This window comes from Cyrtonyx montezumae, unplaced genomic scaffold (genome assembly GCF_038088225.1).
Source record: "Cyrtonyx montezumae isolate F1298 unplaced genomic scaffold, pur_monq_1.0 scaffold_2, whole genome shotgun sequence".
NCBI lineage: Eukaryota > Metazoa > Chordata > Aves > Galliformes > Odontophoridae > Cyrtonyx > Cyrtonyx montezumae.
In genome coordinates this window covers 4,426,003-4,440,510 of record NW_027071936.1, presented here as the reverse complement: position 1 = coordinate 4,440,510, position 14,508 = coordinate 4,426,003, and the positions used below count along the sequence as shown (strand labels likewise).

Here is a 14,508-nt window from a genome sequence, read left to right as displayed (position 1 = left end):
GTAGGTTGCCACAGTGATAGTTGGGGAGTCTGGGTTTAGATTTGATTTTTGTGCCCAGGATGCGATCCAGAATGACAGAATCCCAGAATAGCTGAGGTAGGAAAGGACTTTTGGATCCATCTGGTCCAACCCTCTCTCCAATAGGACCAGAAGGAAAATATTTCTGCTCCCAGTTCCTATGCTTTGTACTACAATGGTCTTTGACAAATAGGAAGGGTGACAGCAATCATAACATATGAAAGTAAGGCAGTGTAGCCAGCACCCAAGTCCTGTGACTATATCTTATAAACTCAGAGGGGAACAGATTTGCCTAAATATAAAGTATTATGCTGTATTATGTAGGCCATGCTTTGAAGGCCTTGTGCAATTGTAGACTGATTTAGGAAATATAAATAAGACCTTTCACAATGCAAAATGGAGGCAGTAAGTTAAAACAGAATGTATTTACTTGTAAAATAAAGAAACAAAAACAAACAAACAAACAACCTCACAAAATGTGAGAGTATTAATCTCTCTCTAAGAGACAGAAGAAAGATCAGTTCAGGTCCCTTTCTGATAGTTCCATGGTTGGATGCAGTAGAAAAGATGTCTAAGAGGTGTAACTCTTCTTTCAGGGCCCACAGAATATACCTGCAGTGCCTGGCAGATCCCCTCCTGAGGCCTGGCCAGCACAGGACTTCTGTGAACAATCAAACTTCTTGGATTCAGCAGCTTCAGCCCTCCAGCCCTCTGATGCAGATGGTCCTCCCCTAAGAGGCTCAAAATTGTTTGTGAAACCTTAGGACACCAATCAGTAAACCAAATGAAAGAATGAGTCAGTCTTAGTTCTGAATAGCAACATAAAATGCCAGCTCACATCAGTGAAATGTGTGTTTTTACAGTAGATTCTCATCAAAGAAGGTATTGCAACGAGAAGTTAGATCGGGAGAACAGTTCAGACCTAGAGAAAAGTGGATTCAGAGGCCAAAGTAACAGAGAGGTAAGGAATACTTCTTAATTCCATGTTGGACATATATAAATAGAACAACTTTTAAAGTCATATCATAGGTGGGGTTAAATTGAAAACAGAAAGTGAAAGTGGCTTGACCACTCAAAACAGTCCTACTACAAGCAGTAAGTGGATAGCAGCTTGTCAAGCTATGAACACTCAGGTTCAGGCAAAGCGCCTTGGCAGCAAAACAGACATACACCTGCACACCCCAACAGTGTAAGTGTCAAGGTGGCATAAAATGGCCTTTGAGGTCTGTCTTATTTGCGTAATGTTTCCCTGTCTCTAAAAAAAGCCATTTAAGTGTGCTATTCAGAAATACCAGGCGAAGTCCTGGCTATTCAGTGGTAACTAAAAATAAAAACTAGGGTGCACTTTATATATCAACTTGATATACACAAATATGTTTCTATTCTAGCTCTAAACATATATATTTCTTTTGTTGAGAAGCATATCCACAAAAGTAATATGATTTTCTAAACCCCTTACCCAGATACACTCATCAAGCATTTTGGGTGATTACAGTCAGACAGGATCTCAAAACCTGTAGTTATTGATCTCTGCTGTCAGTGTGGATCACTGAAAAACTATTACCAAATATAGTAAAAGCAAATGCAACTAAAACATAATTAATACTACAGATTTTATTATTTTTGGTCTGAAAATGATGCAAAAAACATTAGAATAATTTAATAAGTTTATGAGTGTGGTATGCAGGTGTAATCCTTATATAGTGTAATATTATGTGCTATATAGGAAACCAAACTTTTATTTTGAATAATATTTGAGAAACCTCTTAGTATGCATGCTCTGAAATAAAATATCTTTGTTGTTGCTAGTATACTTCCTAACATCCTGTATATTTGCTTAAATGCCTTTAGCAGTAAATTAGGTCCCTTTCAGGTTGCTGTGCACTTTGATCTGTGTCACAAGTTGATAATTTCATCAGAAAACAAAATGAAGACTGTTGAAAGCTAGCCATATTTTATGGAGAAATAGCTCCAAATACACTTCTAAATAAAGAGCAGGAATAACTGAACCAAACAGATTTGATCAGAGTAACCTTCCAACAGTCACATTTACTGTGTTGTGTTTGGGCAACAGTAGATCACAAATAGCAAGCACAGCTTTTATGTAATAATCAAATTTTTATTGGGAATGTGTACAGAAAAAAATAACCATGTACAGAGGTAAGCACTGCTCAAAGGAAATTGTTGGGCATTCTACAGTCAACGGCTTTTCATAACACTGACGTCCAAACTGTGGAAGGTGAGATAAGTTCAGTGCCTCACAGTTAAAAGATTTATTTTCTCTATTCAGATCAGTCTTTATTAAATTGTCCTTTTATGTGTCTCCAACCTGCAATAGAAAAAAAAAAGACAGTGTTTTAATGTTCTTCTAAAGAAAGATGAAGTATATAAGTCTTGATAATGACATGTTGATAGTGTTCATACACAGTTATACTAGCTGGAAATTCAAAGTTTAGCAATTAAAACACATGAAGACAAGGAATAACTTCTAGTCCTAAGACTGTCTACTTGTAAAAAGAAACAGTGAAGAGAAGGTATACTAAAATCAAAATGCAATATTTCTGTGACCAATGGTAAACAAAGCTGATGCCTCCAGGATGTAGTAGGCTTAATATTTCAGCTGTCCATGCCTTGTACTTGAAATTATAACCATATTTTGTTGTCATTTTAAATATCTTCTCTGTCCTATGGTCAGACCTGTTTGGCACCGCCTGAGTGCTGCTGTCCATCTATTGAGAGTCTGTTGAATGGGATGATTTTCATTGTAGTTTTCTTCATGGAGTACCATCGGTCACGCCATGTTGCCCAGATAATGCCATTGTCATATGAATCTGGACCAGCATCTTTAGATGAGTACACACCACCTAAAACCAGCAATTTGAGCAAAATATTTAGTTGTTTCTAAATAATTAATGTGCCCATTCCATACATAGTTGTGGTACAAACACATCTGTGACAACCCTGGGCACACTGACACACACCACGCAGTGTACTTCTCCCTCTCTTTGCTTCTATGAGGACAAAGGATTCCAATTTGGGCTGGAGAGCTGCCACAAATGGGTGTTAATATTAAGAAAATTTTAAAGAATGGACTACCTCAGCTTTGGAAAAACCAGACGGCAAAACATACCCAGTGAAAGTGACCCATTTTCTTTTGTCATTGAAATGTGGTGTCCTTGGTTACATTTCTCTATGTGAAAATATGTATTTAGAAGATATTTTACCTATATAGTACTGTCCGTTGAGGTGACCAGCATGGCATCTGTTCATCCACCATCCAGATCCATCTTGCTCAGCACAGTTCCCCTCAAAGTTGTCATTGTCATTATCATAGGTGCTGAAGCGCATGCCATTATGGTAGGTATAGGACTTGTCACTTGGATCATCTCCAAAATTAAAGCCATCAAAGGCATCTCCAGCTTCGCCACCAATAAAGTAGGCATAGGTCAATCTGTACTTGTCTTCTTCAGTTCCCACTTTGAATACTGCATAGTCAGCAGTGCTGTTAAAAGAGGATAATAGTGAATGTAAGAATGCTGCATTCCTAGTGTGTGCACAAATGAAATACACATAGATGTCAGCACTACAGAAAAGGGATTTAAGCCATCCTAGCACGTAATTTTATAGAATTGTTTGTATATCATTGTGTTCATTGGTGCAATGACAGAGATCCAGTCAATTTTTGTCATCCACCATTAGAGTTTTCTGACTCTACTGTTCTCCAGTGATGCACGGAAGACCTACATTATACACCTACATATGCGTGTATCTCCCAGTTTCCTACTGTGTAGGCTTACTCAAGTCATGAGGAAGTTATTGGTGGGAGGAACAAATAGGTATCTCAAGAAATAGGAAAGGTAGTTAGCTGTCCTGTAGAATGGAAGACTTAAGGGAAGAAACTCTGAAGGGAAGAAACAGATTTATTCTGCCAAATCAACTAGGGCTTTTGGCATGTGGACTTCAGACATGCACACACATGTTGCTGTCACAGTTGTGAGTTTCTGGAGCCCATGCAGTATCCCATGCATCTTGACATATCTAGTAGTGCCATGTTTTTTTAAATCTGTACAAACTAACACTACTGGGAGAGCAGTAGGTTTTAAGATGCCATTTTCAGAAGTTTCATGAGCAAATACCCTTTTTTGCCAGACCAGTCCTCCAGTTCAATTCGCAAGGCATATGGCAGAGTGGACTGTGTAGTTATTAAGTGAATTTTCTCATTGCCCAGCCAAAATTCTGTGGTGTCATCAGGAGATAGATGGCCAAATCCTTCCTTGTATTGTACCCAATTTCTCCCAAAGTCCTCACTCCCATCCATTCTCTGTAAAACAATGACAACAAACCAGCCCTCAATAAAACATTATGTCCTTTACGTAAGCAAATGAAAACAGCACTGATGCCATATGCTTCCTTGTGATAATAATACCCTAGTGACATACCCTCTGTAATACTGTCCAGCCGTTGCCATACGTGTCAATCTCACAGTAGACTAGGAATGACTGCTTAGCTTTTTGAGGCTTGATGAAGTAAAGACCACTTTTTCTGGCACCTTTATTTGCAATGTCTTGACAATCTGAAGGAAAGATATTCAAAGGACTGTTACTAATCTGGCTGCAGTTCTATCTTCAAATTCTATCCTCGCATTTGATATGGTAAATTTCTCAATGTAAGAAATTCATATTGTTGCAAAGTTTGCTGTTTAGTCTAAATATTTAAATGCCATTGCCATTAAAAACAAATTTAAAAAACCCCACAAAAACTAAAAGTCACAGGAGCTATGTATAAAATGAGAACATTTGTCTCACATGGAATTTAAGCAACTTACACCTAGAATACAGTCAGTACCAATTTCTACAGCAACGAAAGCAGCACTTCTGGAGTTATACTTCTCCAGATCACTCAGCAGAATGTGATCATGAGTTATCTTCCTTAAACTGATCCAAGCACTGATTTCAGAACTAGCAGTCTTATAACTTTGCACAAGTCTACAGCCCTTAAGATCCCAAGAACCTCATCACTGCAGTGCCAACTGGCAATACTTGTAACTTGATTGACCCTCCACCATACAAGAAACATTTTGTGCACCTCTTCCAGTTGTCTCTTGTATGTCAGCAGTATCTTTGCATGGTTCCTGACAGTGTGACTCAAGCTGAGCAATCTTCTGTTTCAGTTGTGTGATCTTGTTGCTGTTCATTATATGCACATCTGTTAACTGTCTGGAGAGAGACATAAAAATGGCTTGTTTTCTCAGCTGCTTCTTACTGACTGTAATACGTTTACCTGCACATATGCTTGACTGAGATAACATGCTGCTACATACATTGCTGCAGAGGGGATGCTTCTCTTAGCACTGGTATGTAAAGTTGAGTAAAATAGCCAAAATTGGAATGTACATGCTTAATCTCATGTAAAACCTGACTCGCCTCTAATCAGCAAAACTCAAACTAGCAATTAATGCATGATTTTAATGCTGTGGAATGTTTTCCTTTGCTCTCCTTAGTAAATTATAAATTATTCTTCCTTAAATGTGGAATTTTACATAAATTATATAAATAAACTGTTTCAGAATCTCTAAATTGTATTGGATATAATGCTATAGAAGTAGAGATTTTGCTACATTCAGCTCAATAAAAATAGCCCCAAGTTTTAGAAAAGTTAATGATTTTTCCAATTCTGTTTTCAGTGTTGGTTTACTGAAGACCACTACTGAGTTTATAATTACTTATGAATTATACTTAGGAACTGAGCTGATATATGCAGCAAAATTAGTTGCAGTAAATGATTGTACAAATATTTCATACACTACAAACTCGTGTTAATAAAATCTCCATAGCTCATGGAAAAAAAAATAAATCAAAGTCTAATGCAGCAAAATAAACATAAATGAAAACATTGCCAGGCTTCCTAACATTCTTATCTTGTACTTGTACAATTAATGAATAACATGAGAATGCACTCTCAGTTCCTCATATTTATTATGTGTCCTACTAAAGACAGTGTCTAATGGTCAACATAAGCACAAAAACCCTTTCTGAGGAAGCTTTAACTGTGACTAGTAATCCAAATCACTTTCTTTCTCTTCTTTTATCAAGGTGGAAGATACCTACTGTATAGTATTTTCATGAGCCAAAATAGTGTTTTCATATCTGATAATTTCTTCAATTATTTTCTTGGACTTTTGAGTCAAACTCTCAATTGATTCTGTAGAACAGACAAAGGTAAGAAATTATTGCAGATTGGCAAATGAGAAAAACAAGACTGTGACATAACGTTATTTGTTCAATTGTGTAGTTATATTTATATTCTCACGTGGTAAGGTTTGCTTCTCTGAAGGATAGATGGTTTTGATATGTTGAATCAAATGTTCTATTGATCCTGTGGAGTTAGTAGCTTGCTGCAGAAGTCTCTCAATTTCTAGGAGTTCACCATCCGTAGTGAGACGGTATTTGCTAAAGAAATCTGCAATGCCACAAGTTGTGGGGCAGTAGCTACCCTAGAGAGGAAAGAATAATAATTGATAATGTTTCAGTAGCAAAAAAGGAAAAGGGCAACAGAATATTCAGACAGGAGAACTATCAGTAACAGTTTGTACAAACGATTTCAGGGAAAAAAATATTTGCCTCTGTCTGCAGTTCTACGGAATATATAGAGTGGGTTTAGTTTCACATACACTATATATGCAAACATAGAAAGAAATTTGAACATGCTGTTGCTTGTAGTGTCTTTAATATGTTTTTATCAGCAGCATAGCTGCTTTTCTCCGCAGATGTATGCCACTACCAATCAAGAACGGGTGCTCAGTGGATTTAGTGTGCATTGAAGCTAACAATGAGGATCTAATGAAGCTACAAATGGCAGTTATTAAACGGCGTGGGCAGGCTTTGACTAGACTTTTAATTTAAAAGAAAATGAATCTAGTACTTACAAATCGCTCATCTAATATGCAGCAGTTTTCTCTGGTAGCAATGTACTGAAAAGAAGAAACAAGATCACTTTCAGTGAGTTTTCTCCAACAGTGTTCTCAGCACTGATGTGTTTTCTAACACTCTGCACCTTCACTTACCGCCATGCTGGTGGAGAAGAGCAGGGAGAGTAGATGCCCCAGAGGTGCCCATCTGCCCAGCTTCAGCCTCATCTCGCTGGATGCCAGCTAGACTGTCAGCAACTGAAAGTGTTCACCCCAGCAGCTGAGGCAGCACCTTTATGGCTGCCAACTTTGGCCCCAGCACAGGGCAGCAGAGGTTTAAGGGAGCAGTTGGAGCTGGGGGCGGGAACAGTGAGGTAGCGGGAAGAGGTGGAGTAGGGGATGAGGTGGATTCCCAGAATTTGCACACATCTCTTACTCCTCCCATTTGCAGAACTTGCTTTCTACTTCTGTGCTTTATCTCTGTTCCAGTCCGGTCTTAAAGGAGGCAGAAAGGCCAAACAAGGTGCATAGAAGCCGTAACACAAGCAAAAGCAAATGCACATGTGGTTTTGGGATGGGGGCAGGCAGAGTTGTCACTTAACTAGTATAGGGGAAAGCAGAGGTAACTACCTAAATTATATGCAAACACCTATCCATAGTCTAAAGTTAAATATTAAGAGTGTTTAGTAGTTGCATAGTACCTTCCCTCCACAAAGCAGAACATCCTATGCAAAGGGGTTCAATATCTTTTCCCCTATTTGGCAGATGACAAAACTCAGGCAGAGAGAGGTATAAAGCACAGATGTCCCTTCCAGTGCAGATGGGTACATAGTGTTTGGGACAGAATATGTGGACTACAGAATACAAGATATCCCTTGTTCTTTCACAGAGGAAAGAGCGTGCCCTTCTCTTTCGTCTCCAAAAATAGTCCACGTAGATCTGAAACTCTTTCAAGGGAATATTTCATCATGGAACATGGTAAAATACATCTTGCATCCTTAGATAATAATTTCAGAATTCAGAAAAGATAACAGCCAACCCTGACAGTGAGCTATATTAGTTAATTTTGAGAAAAAGTTCCTAACATTCTAGGACTAAAATGTGACAATGGCTGTAACAAAATAATTTAAATGTACAATGCAATAATTTTTGCTAAAGTCAACATATCTTACATAACAACAACAAAACTTGCTGTAGAGAGTTGGCTAATTTGGTCTGAAAAACAAGAGGATGACTACAAAATGTCTAGGAACAAGAAAACTGAATTTTCAGTGTGGTTCTTCTCTTATATAAAATTATCTTCACATAGACCTACATTCATAAAGGAATCAATCTGAACAATTTCTTTAATGATTATAAATATCTCTACACTGCACTTTTAAGAGTTGACCAGTTTTATTTTTTGTTGTAACCTCTTGTTCTTCTTTGCATCAAAACCTCACAACATTTATCTTGTGTTTTACTGATTACATGGTCTTGGTGTAGCCTTGAATAATGAATCCTTTTCATATCTTTGCTCCCTTCTCTTTCCCTCCATAAATTCACATTGCATGGCTTTGAACTGATTTATTCCCACTTTTCATTATGTCAAAACTAGCATGTGCTCTAAAGCAAAATGGCAATGTAGTCGTTCTCCTCCCTTTTGTTTTTCTTGGTTAATTCTGGCTGCAAAAAGCTGACCCATTTACAAAACAATTGTGTTAGAGACCTGTTTTTACCCTGCAACGTGCCCAACATATGTTAGCTCTGTTCTGTTCAGCTCTTTTTTCTTACCGGTAAGCTTGTTTGCTGATTTGCTAACAAATGAGGAATGATTAATGCCACACAGGCAGAATGAAGAGTTCTCAAATTCAGCTTACTTTTTCCTCACAATTTATTTTTTGAGTGGGAGGTCAATTCAAATCTATTTGTTTAAAAGTGTCTAGTTCAATTCAATTAGTATTTGATTAGCATTTTTGTCAGCCTCTGGAAAGCTACCCAATGCCTTCCCATTACTCACAGTACAACACAGAAATACAGAATATATACACGTGTAATGTAAATTAGTACCTGAATAGCAAATTATTCTTATGACTGCCTTGGGAAAACAACAATTTTCAAGTCATACTTACATTACTTAAGCATCTAATGTCAAATTTCAGTTTATACAATTTCAGAAATGCTACTGATCCAGTACATTTTTGTTACTGTTTTAATGGAAACTTGAATGTAAAAATAAATACAAAAAATAAATGTTAAAAACCTCAAGAAGTAAATATTGAAAAAGCATATTTTGCTTTGCAACCTATCATGAACATGCACTGCCCTACTTGTACTGCTGATAGGCTTCTTCTCTAGGTCAACTAATGAGCAAGTGATAATTAGGATGAGAAACAGAGATGGTTAAAAAGCTGTCTAGTACTGATGTTATGCTTCCGGTATGCCCAGAAACAAACTGCTTTAAAAATAGCAAAGTGAAAATGAAAACAAATTTTAAAACAGTTCAGTAAGTCATCTTTCTCTTTCAGTATTTAAGTCTTAGGCAAAAGGCAATGTTTTTTGCCCATTTATCAGTCCACTCTCTGCATCAGACACTCTTTCAACCTTCCTGAAGAGAAATGCCTAGAGGATTTTAACCACAAATATCAGCTGCCAGTTACTATGCATGAGAGAGGCTCTCAATTCTTTTCACTTATGAAATCAGCACAGACATGGTCTATGTTCAAATGAGGCTGCAAAGAGTTCCGTTCCCTAGAAAGCAGAGCAATGAAAAATATGAAATCCACATCATTCATGGTATGGTTTCATTAGGAGTGCTTTGGGAAGAATACAGAAGATATTCTGCTGCATGCATACCATGGATACAGGAATGATTCTTGTGCTTTCTTGCTTTTAGGATTTCCAAGTTCCAGAGCCCAGGATGTTATACTTCAACACACTAAAGTGGATTCAGCAAACATACTGAAAGACCCTAAAGCAAGACCTGGGATCAGTTAAAAATCATTACTGAGCCTTAAGCAGCTTGCACCTTGAATAGAGGTATTAGGTACAATTCTCTCCCTTTACTGATTTACAGAGATCATTTCCAGCTGTTGATCCACTTAGAAAAGGTTGGCTCTTAGACTATCTGCAAAAGAGAGATTGCAATGTATGCTTTACCTTGAGGAGAAGAGCAGTGAACTCCATTTGTTAAACAAAAGCATCCACTAATTTGTGGGAATAAGATAAGTAATACATTCAAATATTTGCTGAATATTTTGTAATTTGTCAAGAGGACAGAGCCTCCATAAATTGAGCCTCCTTTATAAACCATAATATTGGTGTCTGCCAATAGCATTGTTTTGGAGAGGAATTTATTTGCAGTGGCATTAACAGACAGCAAAAATGTAATACATTTCACAATAAAAATGTAGCCTGTGAAATGCATCGCTTGTAGTTCTTTCACAGTCAGAGGAAACCTGGCTGCCAGAAATATCCCAGAAAAGCTTAGTTGTCTTGTAACAATGTAGTCTACCCTGACTCCCTGCTAGGAATTCAGGATGATGGTAGAAGAATTAATCTCACATTTCCTTTACACATCACCTGCTCCTCATGCTGATAGGTTCATAGGTTCATAGATACATTAGGTTGGAAAGGACCTACAAGATCATCTAGTCCAACCATCCTCCTAACACCATCCCTACCCACTAAACTACTAAATCAAATCCCTTAGCACCTCATCTAAACGCTTCTTGAACAGTGCTAGGGATGGTGCCACAACCACCTCCCTAGGCAGGCCATTCCAGTGCCTGATGCATGCATTTGTTTACGGAGAGGGAATTGCAGGCTTCAATCTGAGGCATTAACGGCACTAACATGGCATGAGTAAATAGAAGCATTATGAGTCACCGAATGAAACAGCGATGCTACACTTACCTACATTTGAACTATGATCAGGAAAATAATGATATATTTTACTTTTCAAATTGGAACCTCTATCTTTCTCCAACACAAAAACCTAAGCCAAGTTATTTTCCCTCTCTTCACAATTCACGAGAACAAGATGTGTCTTACTAGCTGCACATTAAGCAGTAGAGCAAGTGGATGTGGGTCCTTGCCACGCAACGGAACGATGCCACTTACTAGTACTTACTTCCTTACCCAGAAGGGAGCAGCTTTTACTTGCAGCTCTGTGTTTGCATTGCACACAGGCTCACTGCTGCCTGCCAGCTTCACTCCAAATCACACAGTGCCATCTGCCGTCCTCAAAGAGCAACACGCTTCATCTGCAGCGTGAAACCAGGGAAGCCAAAGCCTCCGCACCACGGGGCACAGCTTCCCAAGAGTTATATAGAAAAGATAGTTGGAATGACCCTCATTCCGTGTATGAAGTGATGGGCTCAGAGTCAGTCGTTGCTGCTGGCGGCAGGGAACCCCTATTTCCATTGTAAGGAAGACATCTTCTAATCGAGCCGCTCTCGTTACCAGAGCGGCGCACAGCTCCCCCTGCCGGCCGTGCCCGGCGGGGCGGTGCCCGCAAGGCCGCCGCCGCCGCCATGAGCTGCGCCGCGCTGCTGGGGCTCCGCGGGCCGCGGCTCCTCGGGGCCGCCCGCCGCCCGCAGCGCTTGAGCCGGTGGCGGAGCTTCGGCTGTGAGCCTCCGGCGGGCGCCGCGGTGCGCATCGGCTGCGCCTCGGGCTTCTGGGGGGACACGGCGGCCGCGGGTAGGCGGTGGCGAGGAGCGGGCGGGCGCGGGAAGCTGAGGGCCCGGGCGGGGCGGCCGGAGCAGCGCGGGGCTCACGGAGGCTTCCTCCCTGCCCTCAGTGCCGCAGCTGCTGTACGGCGGGAAGCTGGATTTCCTCGTCTTCGATTACCTGTCCGAGGTCACCATGTCGCTGCTGACGGCCGCCAAAGGCCGCTCTCCCGTGAGTAGCGGCTGCGGCAGTGGGGCTGCGCTCTGCAGTGCCCCTTCCAACCCCTGTGCTTCTGCGGTTGCAGGTGCTGGGTTATGCTCCGGATTTTGTTTCCACTGCCATGGCTCCATACATAAAAGATATCCACAGGAAAGGTACGCTCCTCTTGGCGTTCGCGCCTTAATCAAGTGCAGTTTGTGTACCTATCAACAGCTGTTTGTCACACCGCAGTGAACGCAGCCTCAAAAGACAACACGAAGTGCACATCTGGTGGTAAGAGTCTACGTAGGGCGTATTTGAAGTGTTCACCTGTCATTACAAACGCGTATGTGTGTCTCCCAGTAATTCTTTTCATAGCTTTAGTTTGAGAATGGAAAATCTCTTGTTGGAAGTCCTAAATTCCCACGTTTTAGTGCAATCACAAGATTTGGCAGCATTCCAAAGTAGTTCTGATACTTCCCATTTTCCTAATGAGCTCTTTTTGTTTTATATGACTGTATCTTCACAACTTACTGAGTTCGAGTGGAAGAGGGAAATTGTTTCCTCCAAGCATGCTAACATACTCCTGAATTCAGAGAAAGAGATGTTTCTGCCACAACGGCATTCTTTGGAAAGTACGAGTGCCTTAAAAGATTGCTTTCCTGTGTTGTACCCATAGGAACTGGCATGCTGCTGTCATTTCCTCATCATATTTGTCTTGCTGGTCGCTTTCCCTTCCTGCAAGAACAGTGAAGAAGAAAACTGTAGAATCGTAGAATCACCAGGCTTGGAAAATACCTCAGAGATCATGCAGTTCAACCATCCACCTATCACCAATATTTCCCACTAACCCATGTCCCTCAGTGCAATATCTAAAAATTTCTTGAACACCTCCAGGAGCAGTGAGGTCATCCGTACCATAAGGCCCATCTACAGCAATTGCTCTTCTGAAAATATTCCCTCATTTGCTTAGCCTAATCCTTTGTTTCAAAAACATAACTGGGCTTCAGACTTAGAGTATTTCACTTGATTAGATGCCTGATACCTTGCAAAGGTTGTCTTCCTTGTCTTTCAGCTCACATTGAATTGTTATATTAAATATAAGTGATAATACTTGTGTGCTTGGTTCATCCTTTTTGTAAAGGTGTTCGTGTCATTAGTAATGCGGGTGGAATTAACCCCCTGGCTTGTGCGGCTGCTCTTCAGGAGGTGGCGAAGGAGGCAGATGTTGATTTGAAAATAGCTGTTATTACTGGAGATGACCTGATGAGTGAGGTATGGCACTTTGCCTCTAGACTTTGTAGAACTATAGAAGTCATTCTGTCTAGAGAAGAAATCATCCTGAATCTTTGCATCTTTCTGTAGCATCTTCATTTATAGAATCACAGAATGGTTTGGGTTGGAAGGGACCTGTAAGATTACCTAGTACCAACCCCCTGCTATAGGCAGGGCCAACTCCCTGCAGACCATGCTATTCACAGCCCCATCCAGCCTGGCCTTTAATGCTTTCATGGAGGGGGTGTTCACTGTTAAAAGCATTTAAAACAGTTGCTTTCTACTTTTTTAATGCATGGGGTGAAAAAACAAAAGTTTTTCCATAGATGCTACAAAGTACTCATCAATTTGGTGGTTTGTTTTATAACAGAAAGAGAACCTAAGAGGAGCTGGCATCACTGATTTGGAGAGTGGCAAACTGTTTCCAGAGAGCATTCATAGCATGAACGTGTATCTTGGGTGAGTTACTGACAAGCTGCTGTTCTGGCTTGCACCATAATACTGCACTCTGCAGAAATGTGTCCTGGCAAGACAGCAGGGGTATGGCTGTGCTTAAGACAGCATGTATTTTCTCCTCCAAAATGAGAATTATTTAATAAGTTGCTCTTTGCGTTTGTTTTCAGTATTTTCTGTTACAGTTCTTGATAGATTTTCTTTTTAACCTTCTGTCAATCTTTGCCTTGCAAGACTGTAACTGTAAATGAGATCTAACGAGCAGTGGTTAATGTTTATAATATTGAGAAGGTGTTAATTCCAGTTCAGGTGACTCACGATTCACAAAAGCAGAGAGGACAAAAGCAGACTAGTATGAGGAGGATACGTTTTAAAAACCTGTTGTTTATGGCTCTGCTTTACTAATGGAAGCTAAAACAACTGAGTCTTGACCTTGCTTGCTTGATTTATTTATTTATTTTAAAGAAGCAGTATTTTTTTATGCATCCCTTAATCTGAGATGCATTGAAATGTATAGCTGCTAACCAGCTTCTTAAATCAGCAATTTCATAACTTACATTTTTCTATGGCATCTGCATTGGATGCTTAATTGTATAAATATCTCTTTTGGTTTATATATATCTGTAGAACAAGTCAGCTTCATAGTATAATGGATAAAATCAAAAAAGCTCTGTGGATACTTTTTTTTTTTTTTAATTCCATACATCTAGTTATGTTTACAGTTTGATTCTTGGTTCAGTGCATGAACTACATCTGAGAAGTTATCATTAAGTTTAGCTAATTATGACTGGGCCAACTTTTACCTGACCAACCTGGTAAACCTATTGCCTGAGTGTCTTCAGAAATAACAAACACGTGACACTTCGCTTGAAGTTGGCTGATTCTTTTAAGTTCTAATAATACTTAACTAAGTTTGACCAAAAGGCTTTAAGTTTGGAGGGGCCAAATCAGCAGTGTGTCTTTGTGAATAATACCAAGTTACAGAATAGATAGGTTGGAAGGGGCCT

At 39.7% G+C, this 14,508-nt stretch overlaps 2 protein-coding genes across 2 annotated transcripts in view; one reads left to right on the top strand and one right to left on the bottom strand.

Moving 5' to 3' along the window:
* Positions 1-2,116: 2,116 nt before the first annotated feature.
* On the bottom strand, positions 2,117-7,201 carry FGG (fibrinogen gamma chain). The gene is made up of 10 exons (XM_065736261.1): positions 7,082-7,201; positions 6,944-6,988; positions 6,328-6,511; positions 6,126-6,219; positions 5,104-5,234; positions 4,458-4,591; positions 4,155-4,339; positions 3,243-3,520; positions 2,716-2,882; positions 2,117-2,347 (listed from the first exon to the last, which is right to left on the bottom strand). Exons 1-10 carry the CDS (start codon positions 7,151-7,153, stop codon positions 2,333-2,335), a joined length of 1,305 nt encoding a protein of 434 aa, XP_065592333.1. The 5' UTR covers positions 7,154-7,201; the 3' UTR covers positions 2,117-2,332.
* A 4,238-nt stretch (positions 7,202-11,439) lies between these two features.
* Positions 11,440-14,508, top strand: part of LOC136048368 (uncharacterized) — a 43,382-nt gene continuing 40,313 nt past the window's right edge. Inside the window, exons 1-5 of the mRNA XM_065736019.1 lie at positions 11,440-11,605; positions 11,706-11,806; positions 11,880-11,949; positions 12,918-13,048; positions 13,419-13,507. Coding sequence (XP_065592091.1) covers positions 11,440-11,605; positions 11,706-11,806; positions 11,880-11,949; positions 12,918-13,048; positions 13,419-13,507 — 557 coding nt within the window. The remainder of the gene's footprint in view (positions 11,606-11,705; positions 11,807-11,879; positions 11,950-12,917; positions 13,049-13,418; positions 13,508-14,508) is intronic.